This window comes from Rhopalosiphum maidis, chromosome 2, assembly GCF_003676215.2.
Source record: "Rhopalosiphum maidis isolate BTI-1 chromosome 2, ASM367621v3, whole genome shotgun sequence".
In the NCBI taxonomy this organism is placed as follows: domain Eukaryota; kingdom Metazoa; phylum Arthropoda; class Insecta; order Hemiptera; family Aphididae; genus Rhopalosiphum; species Rhopalosiphum maidis.
In genome coordinates, this window is record NC_040878.1 from 31,380,053 (window position 1) to 31,391,735 (window position 11,683).

At 28.2% G+C, this 11,683-nt stretch overlaps 2 protein-coding genes across 2 annotated transcripts; both read right to left on the minus strand.

Annotated features, from left to right (window-relative positions):
• On the minus strand, positions 1-3,113 carry LOC113553630. Its single transcript, XM_026957058.1, has 6 exons — positions 2,689-3,113; positions 2,374-2,595; positions 1,443-1,598; positions 1,064-1,166; positions 850-1,002; positions 1-720 (listed from the first exon to the last, which is right to left on the minus strand). Exons 1-6 carry the CDS (start codon positions 2,920-2,922, stop codon positions 260-262), a joined length of 1,329 nt encoding a protein of 442 aa, XP_026812859.1. The 5' UTR covers positions 2,923-3,113; the 3' UTR covers positions 1-259.
• A 6,553-nt stretch (positions 3,114-9,666) lies between these two features.
• Positions 9,667-11,613, minus strand: LOC113553470 (cytochrome c-type heme lyase). The gene is made up of 5 exons (XM_026956817.1): positions 11,362-11,613; positions 11,047-11,270; positions 10,382-10,504; positions 9,901-10,305; positions 9,667-9,828 (listed from the first exon to the last, which is right to left on the minus strand). The coding sequence occupies exons 2-5, from the start codon at positions 11,266-11,268 to the stop codon at positions 9,742-9,744; spliced, it is 837 nt and encodes a 278-aa protein (XP_026812618.1). The 5' UTR covers positions 11,269-11,270; positions 11,362-11,613; the 3' UTR covers positions 9,667-9,741.
• Positions 11,614-11,683: the final 70 nt, after the last annotated feature.

Consider the following 11,683-nt stretch of genomic DNA (forward strand, 5'->3'; position numbering starts at 1 on the left):
AAGTACAATATTATAATGTACACAATACACATAGTATATAAATTATTGAGTGGTCCATAATGTGAAAACAATTTTTAAATAGTATTTCAATGGAAGCTCCATTATCCTACAACATTAGAAATATATAGATGCACTATGGAACACATTAACATATATACAAAAATTTACTTCTATAAACACCATTATAATCCAAAAAGGAAAATATTCATAAATTAAAAAATAGATCAAATATCATACCTAGTGCATTGAAAAATTGAAATCAAATAGACAAAGTTCTATGTCTAGGTGCTTTTTTACTAAGGCCATTGAAACTTTTACTATCAACACTGTCTATCTCTTTATTTTTTAGCATTTCTATTAAATTACTTTTTTTTTTATAGTTTATTTTAAATTTATCATTAATTGGTTCAAATGAAACATGAGTATTTTCAGTTGAACCTAGATTAAATACATTAAAATTGACTCTTGGTAATTCAGAAATTTGAGAAGTTGTGTGTTGTGCTGTTGTCACTGGATGAAAACTGTTGTTAATTCTATCATTTGTCCTACTTTGGTGATTGCCGGTTGGTCCTGGACCAATTGTTGAACCGCCATATCCAAATAAGTGTTTCATGCTTAAGCTTCGACCGACTAACAATGCGGTTGATAAAAATATTGTTTTAATGATTATAATAATAACAATAGGAATCAAAATCAATTGAGCCCAATATGGTATATCCTCTGAAAAATAATAGTAATAATAATTAAATTAACATTATATAGATAAACTAAAAACCAGAAAAACTATATGAAAATTCTAGGTATCGTAGAAACAATAAAATATATTATCTTAGACGCAATTTGTCTTACTTAAAACTGATTTATTGAACACATATATAGATTCTCCTAAGGTTTCTATTGGTTTCATCATCATTTTACTGAGCATCTCAGCCAATACGTCAGTTATAGCAATAGAATATTTAGGATCCAATTTGATGGCTTCTTTGTACTTTTTGCATTCGTCTAGTAAAATTGATATAAAAAAATAATTTAATTAGAAAGCATTAAAAATAAAAGATATTACCTAAATTGTTAGTTTGAAACCAAGAAAAAGTAGTCCAGCCTGTCTTTTTATAACAATGAGAAGGCATGTTATCAAAATGAACTTCACGATTTATTCCAGCTTTCTATAACAACATAACGATTTCTAAATACACTAAATACAATCATACTCTAAAATTGTTACAGTGATCTTTGGCATTCTAATGATATAATAATTATTACTCATTTTTATTTATTAAAAGTAAAATTGTATTGAGGTTTGTAAACTAATTTAATACAGTAAATTCTTTTATTTAAGAAATCTAATGTATTCATAAATCATAATATATTAGTGATGTTTTTTGTAATTGAATCATGATTAATAACACATTTGAAATTAATTAAAAGTATGGTTTTCTTACCGTGTACATGGTGTACCAGGTTGAAGCAAATGAAAGTGCAAAAATAATAAATAAAATAAATGTTACAATGGTAACATAACGAATTTGTTGAAAAATAATATATAGTAAAGCAATTGAAATAGAACCAACTGAAATCCAATACAGCACTTCCTTAATCTGAAACAATAATTATAAAAAGATTTTAAATAAAGTAATAATTAACATTCTTCAATTATTTAAAATACATTTTGTTTAATGGCTTTCAATTTATAATACTCCATAAAGGTACAAATACAAGCAAGTAATATAACAAACTACATATTTTATGATTTTATAAGTATAAATCCATACATTTATGCATAGTAATAAGGATAAAGGGGAAAGAAAAATAAAAATGAGGTAGACTCATTAGCTTGAGGTCTAAAGTTTAACTACTTAGTGGTTTTCTGTAGTATGGCCATCGTAAGAACGCTACTGGACGGCGACCAAAATTTGTCCGATCTCGCGCATTTCCACCACTAAACACACTAAACCTTCCCGAACGCTGGCCACCGTCAACTCTGACCGCCACCGCTACTTAGATGCGCCAACAAGTAACGTTATTAGAGTGACACTACTATAGTACCTATAAAAAAAAAAATTGCTCGTAAAATAATATAGCATTATCCTCCATTAATTTAATGTCAGAATTTAAAAAAAAAAAAATTATAAGCTGATATCCATACCATAGCTAGTTATATAATATTTTTTTTTAAAACAGTGATCTACCTGATCACGAACGATACAAATCACAAAAAATATTAATTTCTATACTTATTGAATGATACTTAAAGCATTCAATTGTATTCTAAATAATTACTTAATATCATATATATTATCGAACATGATGTCTACAGAAAATTCAAATTATAAGTAACAAATTAAATACATAAAATTAATAATTAGGAGGTACCTGATCATATATTTCAAAATTGCTGCCTATTGCTTTAAATTCATCGGAGTTCATTGGTAGTGGAGTAAATAGGCTATTTAAAATACGATCAATTTCTGTATAATCTATATCCCTGTTATTGACCATATTTTTTAATAATTGTAAATCTTTAACACTAAGAGTTACTGAAGCAAGCGATCTCAGCTTTTTGTGTTCTTTCTCATTTGACACTTGATCAATACTCTAAAAATAAACCGCAAGATCATATAGAATAAAAGACTATTCATAAAAGTTTTAAAATACATGAACAGATCAATTTTAAAGACACACACTCACAGGCAATCCAGTGTTTATTAACATTATGTTGATAAATCGAGTAAGGAAGATTGTACAACGGTCATTTTGAATAGGCTCATCAACTACTGTATTTGGTTTAGATTTTCTCATTGATTTTGTCGACCTATCATAATTGAGCATATCCAAAGGATCGACAAATTCATCTCCTGAACATTTTATAGTATACTCACTGGATAAACACAAAACCAAAACTGTGATAAAAATTAGTCTCATTGTAATTTTTAATACCCTAACACACCAATAATAACAATAGTTTTATATTTTCGTTACAAAACAGTATTTTTATAATTAACGAATGTCACAATCTACAAACTACCTATATTATAGCTAGTAACTAGTTTCAAATTGATCGTATTTGCTAGTAACTATTAACTACTTGAATACCTAGTGACGAACTGACAACGACTTTCCCTATATTACACGGTATAAGATATTAGAACAGATTCTTTTTTATCTCTATGATAACAACTAAAATAAAATAATTATAAAAATTGATAAAAAATCCCGCTATCATTTAAATAACAATTATAAAAAATAAAATAATAAATATATTTTAATTAAATTTAGATGTTGGGAAATGGAAATTGCCAATTGGAATATTTTTTATAATTATTTACTACTTGATAGTATTTTGTAGATATATATATTATTAAAATTTAAAGGACGCACCACCCCATAGACATATTATATGTTTATGCTTCACCAGCATGTGTTGTCTCTGTCTTACTACGTATATCATAGCAAATTTATATTCAGCAGAACACATTTTGTGATGTTAGTTTCAATATGGAGTAAATTTACCTATTATCAAATTTTAAGGTAAGAATATTATTAAGACAATGCCATGTGCTTTTATTGATATTATCATTTTAAAGTGAGTTATAGTTAGGTATGTAAAATATTACAACTTTAAAATATTCATAACTCACTTTAAAATGATAATATTAATAAAAGCATATGGCATTTTCTAGATAATATTTTTACCTTTAAATTTGATAATAGGTAAATATACTCTAATATTAAAGCTAACATCATAAAATGTGTTCTGCTGAACGAAAATTTAGACTGTATATAATATAGTCGTCTATATATTATAAGAATACAAACTCGTTATGGTTTGACATCGTGCTGCAGCTCTGAACCAATAATTGTCGTAATGACGCTGTTGAACAGCCACAAAAACAAATGAGGCAATGAATTATATTTTACCTGCTACTTCAGTAATGTTGTTATACTAGAAGACATGAGCGATCAACCAAAACCCCAGGAAACTTTTTGCAAAACTTACACAGAACACGTTATTTTTTTTTATAAAAAAACTCTAATGCATTGTGTACGTAAAGAAAATGTCTGTGTTTAAAAAAAATGGTTCTTAATAATAACGGTAACATTAACATTAAATATATTATTTGTTTAATTGTATACACCAAAGCAGCATGCCAGCATTTCTTTAAAAACAATACATATAAATTTAAAATGTATGTGAATTAATGATGCAAAGGATGATGGATGTTAAAAAAGTATGGTGTATTGGTGTGTATGACAAACACTTATTTTTAACACGTTCATTCGAAGCACATCAAATACATCAGATATGAATGCCACAGCCCACAGCTTACTTTTGTTCATTGTAAAGGAGATATTATATTAACTGTTATAGTGTTATGTTTATAAGTTTATAGTGTTTATACGTTATGTCGTTATACCTATATCATGTTCGCGTTCGGTTGCAAATAAAACACCTAATTTTTCTCATACAAAAATAATTATTTTAGTTTAATAAATAATAGTTCAATAATTTTCATATTAGATATATATATTTTTTTTTATAAAAAGGTGATTTACTAATAAAACAACTAGAAAGAGAAACAGCACGACATTGTGTGCGGAAAGACAATTATCAGTGGCGCCAAACACTATGTTAATGTATAAAACAATAGTCCTTTATATAAGATTAATGGTAGGTGGGTGGTGGGTTCCCGTCACCACGAAGTCTCAAGCAAATATTATAATTATTATATTATTATCTGAGAGAATATATGATTTTATTGTATAATAGAAACATTGATCAAAATTCAAGTGTAAACTAATTATGTGATGGGTGGGTGTTTGTTTTAAATGTTTGTCCTACTTATTTTTTTTTACTTCGGCGCCACTGACAAGTAAAAATATAGATAATAAATACTATGAATTAGCCCTCCCCCCAATATTGAATTTGATTTTACTCAAAACTGGACGATTTGCAATTAGACAAACAGAATTGCAATCATTTGGTGGTATTTTGAAATCGATCAGACAAAGTGGGGGGGGTAACTTCGTGTACATTGGCAAGTATATAATTCATCGCCTCGTTTGTTTTTCGATGCTGTTCAACGACGTCATTAAAATCCTCACTGATTTATTGCTATACCCTGTACGTAATTTTCTTGCATATTATATTGGTACTATTAATTTAGTAGTAGGTAGCTAGGCTAGTGGCATATATCAATTACGCCGGTCAATATTGACAAAAAAAAAAAAAAAAAATTAAAAAATTAAAATTTACAATATTGTTGTAATGTTGTGTATCAATATATTGTCAATTGCATTGAAAAATATCAGGAAAGATTCCTATAAATATATATTTTGTGTATAATATTTATGTCTATTACTATTAATTTTAGAACTTACAGAATTACATAGATAAGGTGTGTTGATCATTTGGTAAATTAGTAATTTACAAATTCTCGGTAACTTTAGATTTTGATAACTATCAATCTGTTTTTACGAGTTGGATTAACTAGTTTTATTTAGGTTTTAGTTATTAAAAATTGACATTCAAGATATTTGAATGATATTTAGTACCTACTACCTACAAATTACAATACAAGTTGCAACAGCCATATGACTCGATAATTTGTGTGACGTATTGACTCCAGCATCAAACTATCAATGAATTATAAGTATAAATTATAACTATTTATAACTGTACTAAGTCTATAACTATAACCATATTATTTATATAAACTAAAATTATTAAAATTAAGTCAACAGAGTACAGACAGTTTTATAATAATATGATGGTAATAGTTTAGCCATTATTTTTTACTAGTGCAATATATATATTATACATTTATACAGGTAGTGTCCCAAATTCGATGCAATTAACGAACACCGGTAGCCAGTAGGGTACTATTAAGTATAATAGAACATTATACAAGCAAAAGAATTTTATTATTATAGGATTAAAATAAATAATAGATGATGCTTGATTATTGAATACAAGATTCCTCGTAAGTTATCCTTATAGAAATTGGAACATTTTATGAAAAATAACTTTAGTTTTAGATAGTAAATTTGTTCATGAATATCTTACGATAATCATATATTATAATATTCTGGCGTAACACTTAAGACTTAACAGTTAAAATTATATTTGGCTGAATTGACGGTTGTCGACTTCTAATTATTATAACTAATCCATACTAATCATGAATTATGAATTATCCAAAAGTAAACGACTCTCGGAAATGGAGACCTCAGCCGTCCGTCAACAGCGCTTATTTTTTGGAAAAGCCGAATTAACTTCGCGCCCAGGAAAAATGGTGGAAGTGTTATATGGGTGCAACCACTGCAGCTTTTTAGATAAAAAAATAACTCTGGTGTGCACGTACTTCGTGACTAATAAAAAGTAAATATTATTAACACAAATTAAGAATTTTTAATACTTTATGCAACACGACTGTCGCTTGTTTCCGCCGTAAATGAACTTTCCTTTTCCACAAATACCTTATTTCGCCAAATAAGAAAAAAATTTCAAACTCGGATACTAGTTCTAAAAATAAAATAAATGTTTATGTTAAATACAGTAAAAGCCGCTCATTATTAGGAACACGGATAATTTATATAATCGCGTTATTGAAACAAATTGTTCCGAGACGGACCAGTCGTATATTAGAACATCACATCGGTTATTTGAAACAATTAGACGAAGGTCAATTGACATATCCACCAGTTATCCGACGATAACCAATGTACTTTAATCTTATATCTGCTGTCGTTACATTTATTTTTACTGTACTTAATCGTAATTTACAGTACCTTAACTGTACATATAAGAATGCTCTTTCTGTAGTTCTGTACGTATCGTTTGTAGTTCAGCTTAGGTTTACATACGTAAAGGTGAATAGTGTTTCGTTTAATACTGATGAAGTGATGACGAAGAAAAAAACAGAGAGGCACCCCTGGCACTCTCATCAAACAAGGAAATTGTAGAAGCTCTAAGTGTTCTCAGGAGAGCCGTCCAGAACCATACGGATGAAATAAGTTTTGAGCAGCATTACTCGTATACATTGGCGTAACCAGGATTTTTAAAAGAGGGGGGAAACAAAAAAATATTTTATAAAATTCACCGCTAATCGCCTAAACAAAACAATTGGTAACGTTTGTAATCGAACTAGGTACCACAGCTATAGATAATAAATAACATTTCTACTTTTTTTATACTCTATGGACGAGACTACGCTACTGCTCGTATGAAAATATGGTCATGGAGTTACTTGACGTAATAAAACAGACTTCGTTAGACACATATTTTAAATAATATAGTAAAATATATACATTTTTAAATTATACAATATACATACATAGTTAAATATACATATACATACATACATATATTTTTCGCATATTTTTCTTTTTTTTTTCATAGTACAAATCAAACCATTCGCTTATTAGAAACAATCGGTTAATTGACATACTTCACCTAGGTCCCAAAGAGTTTCTAATAAGCAACTTCTACTGTAGTTTTGTTTTTCTATAGGTAAATATTAAATTCTTACCAATTATTATCAACCAGATATAGGTAAATTATTTATATTAGTTTAATACTATTATTTTTTTGTTACAGGGAATTGGTAAGTAAGTTAATAAGTATAGTAATAATAATATATAACATAAAATTTAATAATGTATGTATTAAATATTAATATATAATAAGTCGATAATGTGTTAAATTTTATTTTACAGAGAGCTTTTATTTTGTGTTTCCAGAAGTATTAAGTTATCATTTAGCAAAACGTTCTACAAATAACATAGTGGATAGTGGTGAATCCTTTTAGCGGAGAAGGCCAGTGGCGTACACAGGGGGAGGGGGTGTCAGGGAGATATGACACCCCACCTTAAAAATAAGTACCTGTTCAAATTATAAAACGATGACCTAAATAAAAAGGTCAATTTGTGCATATAATTATGATTTGTGACATCTCCCTTAAAAATATCTTGCGTACCCCACTGGAGCAGGCAATAAATGGTAATATAATCCAACTGGCAAAGACATGCAAAAAAGGTATTATTAGTATGTAACATAACGTTTAGTGTGTTTTAATAACTTGTGTTTAGTTATAGCAATTGATATAGATCCAGAAAAGATCAGATTAGTGCGTCATAATGTTGAGATATGTGGTGTTGCTAATAAAATTGAATTTATGGTTTTTAATTTATCCAATGTTAAAAGTGGATCTACTATTCATGTCACCACCATGGGAGATGGGAAGGACCAGGATATTCAATAAAAGCTATAGCTTAGAGACTATGTGCAAAAGTAATTTTTGGGGAAGTTTAAATATTTTTGAATTTGCTAAAACTATTGTGCTTAACATAGCATTTCATATGCTGAAAAATACAAATATATTAAAAGTAAAACACATGATTATGGTCTTAAGTATACACTAACGACTAAACTTTATATTATGATATTTCAATGTTTGGAGTTAGCACAAGATTTTGAAAAAGTGAAAATACAACAGAATATTATTAATCAAAAGTTGAATTCACTTACAGCATTCTATGGAGACTTCAATTGTAGAAACTGACAGTTGTCAGTGACTATTGAAAACATTGTTTACATTTATTAATTAATAATGTTTGTTTATTAAAAATGAAATTATTTTGATTTTTCTTCATTATTTTAATGCGTATTTATTGTAACAAATTAATAATATAATTTTATATTTATTTATTTAATATATAAATATTAAATATATACTACATAGCTAATATATCTAAATTTCATGGTAAATATGATGTAAATAAATTTGACATGTAATTTTTGTCTTTCAGTATGTAATTGTTGAAAATGTAATTCTTAAGTAAAAGAATAAAATACTAAATAATATAATAGGTAATAAATTAATGTCTTTACTTCAATTATTTTGTCTTATTTAATAATTAGAAAAAAAATGATGAATAAAAAATAGTGCATTGGAGAGAAGCTTAACTAAAAAAAAAAAATGTAAATTGTTAACTATAGTAGCAGTTAAATGTATGTGTGGTCGGTGACTCTGTTTCATATCGAAAAATTAAAAACTGATATTTAAGGTAATGTTCATACACCAAAGGCGTGCAAATGTCATATATATAATGTATGAAATATATTAATTATATATATTTTATATATATATATAATTAAATTAAATAATTTTTTGCTAACTCCGTTTGAGTGAATACTACCAAGTAGAATTGAAAAAAGGCTGTTAAAACTGTTAATAAAGATATTTGTTTTTAATTATCCTGCCAATTATAGCTGTTTGTATGAAGACTATCTTGAGTAATATCACTTTGGGGTAAACGGAGTGTCGGAGTTTATAATTAACCGCACATACGTTTGGCCGCCCTATATTTAAGTATATTTTTTTATCTCACTGATATAAAACAAATTATATACATAAAAACAATACAATTGCTGCAATTTGAAAACAACTTTTATTATAGTTTATTATGTTGACTATACAATTATTACATTGGACACACTGTATAAAATGTTCATGTTTTATTAAAAATATTTAATAACCAACATTATTAAATTAGAAAAAATAATACAATAACAAAATGTCTAAAAATGATGTATTTGTAGTTCTAAAAAAATACTATACTTGCAGCTTTGTTTTTCATTTTGAAATCTTATTAGGATTATAATAGTTTACTTTTACTTAAGGATTCTACTATACACTATACAATAAAAAAAAAAAAAAAAAAAAAATGAATTATTTATATTCACACTTTGTCATTTCTTAATTCATCCATTTTATTGGCAATATTTCTTTCCATTTCAGCTTCAAATCGCCATCTCCAATAAGCTGCCTAAAATTGGAACGTTTAAAGATAAATTTTTAGATGAATTTTTAATTTTGATTAAAAAAATATTTAAATTACTTTTGATCGATCCCATAACGCTTCAAATGAATCTAAAGCTGGCCTTACATCCAAAATAGCCACTTGATATTTATTTGGTGAATTATCTGCACTATAATAATCAATAACATATCGCACTTCTTTACCACAGCGATCTACTATCCAATCATGTCTGTCAAAAGGTAGTTCATATCCCATCCAATTTCGTATTCTTGCTCTTGGAGAAAAATGTTTAGCTTTACCTCCAAAGCTTTTTAGCTTTGGATTCATACATTCACCTGCGTGGAATGCTTCCCATTTTAATACTTCTTGCCAAGCAAGCTCATTATTGACATTGTGTATTTTAATTATAACATCCATATCTTTTTGTGATAAATCATCATCTTTCCAGCGCCACCCTTTTCGTAACATTGCATTCCAAAACATCTAAACATTTTTTAAATACGTTTTACGTCTTAGTAAAAATGTTTTATAATATATATATTTTTATTTTTTGTTTTACTTGAGCTGATGGATAAACCCAAAATTCACCATCTCCTTCTGACTTAGGTATAGTAGACACTTCTCGTTCTGTTGGTAGTGGAAACGGTTGATCTGGTGCTGGTTTTTGATTTGGAGGCGGCATCTATGAATGTAATACATTGCATACATTAAGATTCAATAAATGGTTTTGAGTTATTATAAATAGAAATAGGGATGGTTAATGAATCTATCATAGTTAATATTTTAGGTTAGCTTGGGTACTGACAAGTTACCAGAACTGAAAGTACTGTTGATAATCATAGTTTAAAATAACTTATGAAACCATAAATTGACCAGTCAAAGTATAATCCTGCCCGGATAAAATAATATTTTAATGTATTGCCCAAAAACACCGAGCAAAGTATACATAGACTGGACTATACCTATATCACATTGCCTGTAACATATATATTTTTATAAATTAGTTGGCTTTTAGCCATGTATTTAGATTCTATCTACACTAGAACCTAATTGCAATAAATATTATGCATACCTAATATACTCAACATTTTATGACTTTTTTTCATTATTATCGCCAAGATTAAGATTTACAATTTTTAGGGTTTGTGGATTCAATGGGTAGAAGATGGTTAACCAAATGGTTTATCCAAATTCAACACACTACACTATGTCATACATGTTTACCATGTTCAGTGGATTAATGTCATCTGGGCTTCCTGCCACAGCACATCCAGCGGCTTTCTTATCATCTGTTTTGACGTGCATGGGGCACTCTGGGGGCGGGCTTATGCCAGCTGTATTTGAGAACCCGTGAGGATTTTTAGGTACATCATTGTTGTTTGTTTCGTTTTGTGGGACGAATGCTTGCACCACAAGTTTTTGAGCTCCAGAAACCGTATTTCCCATCGCTACTCATAAAAAAATATCAAAAAGACGTAACGTCGAAAATATAAAATACCTATATGATAAATTAATTAAAATACTAAAAAGTTTACTCACTGACACTCGTCGATCGATAAAACAATTTTATGTTGATTAGGTTAGGTCAAAAGTTCGGTAGTCGGAAATTTGGAACTGTGATTTCCCGATCCGAAAACTATTCACATCTTCAGTATCGATAATCGTTGATTGCACTAGGCGTTCGGTCGTAGCAACAAAATCTGAATAGCACCAATTCAAATTTCAATTAGGCGTAAATTTTCTTCGAACTCGGAGAAAATTTTCTAACCTATATCACTTGACACTTCTTCCATCGGAGATATCAACTCGATGTGCTCATGCGTCTTATTGATAATCATCATGGAAAAATGATTGATATGTT

Bases quoted from the DNA above. Each gene is read 5' to 3' on its own strand.
- LOC113553630 (XM_026957058.1), bottom strand. From the start codon at position 2,922: ATGAGACTAATTTTTATCACAGTTTTGGTTTTGTGTTTATCCAGTGAG. The intron at 1,003-1,063 runs GTAATATCTTTT...CAATTTTACTAG, and splicing joins GTTTCAAACTAACAATTTAG to ACGAATGCAAAAAGTACAAA. The intron at 721-849 runs GTAAGACAAATT...ATTATTTTTCAG, and splicing joins GTTCAATAAATCAGTTTTAA to AGGATATACCATATTGGGCT.
- LOC113553470 (XM_026956817.1), bottom strand. From the start codon at position 11,268: ATGGGAAATACGGTTTCTGGAGCTCAAAAACTTGTGGTGCAAGCATTC. The intron at 10,306-10,381 runs GTAAAACAAAAA...AAAAATGTTTAG, and splicing joins GGGTTTATCCATCAGCTCAA to ATGTTTTGGAATGCAATGTT. The intron at 9,829-9,900 runs GTAATTTAAATA...TTCCAATTTTAG, and splicing joins CGTTATGGGATCGATCAAAA to GCAGCTTATTGGAGATGGCG.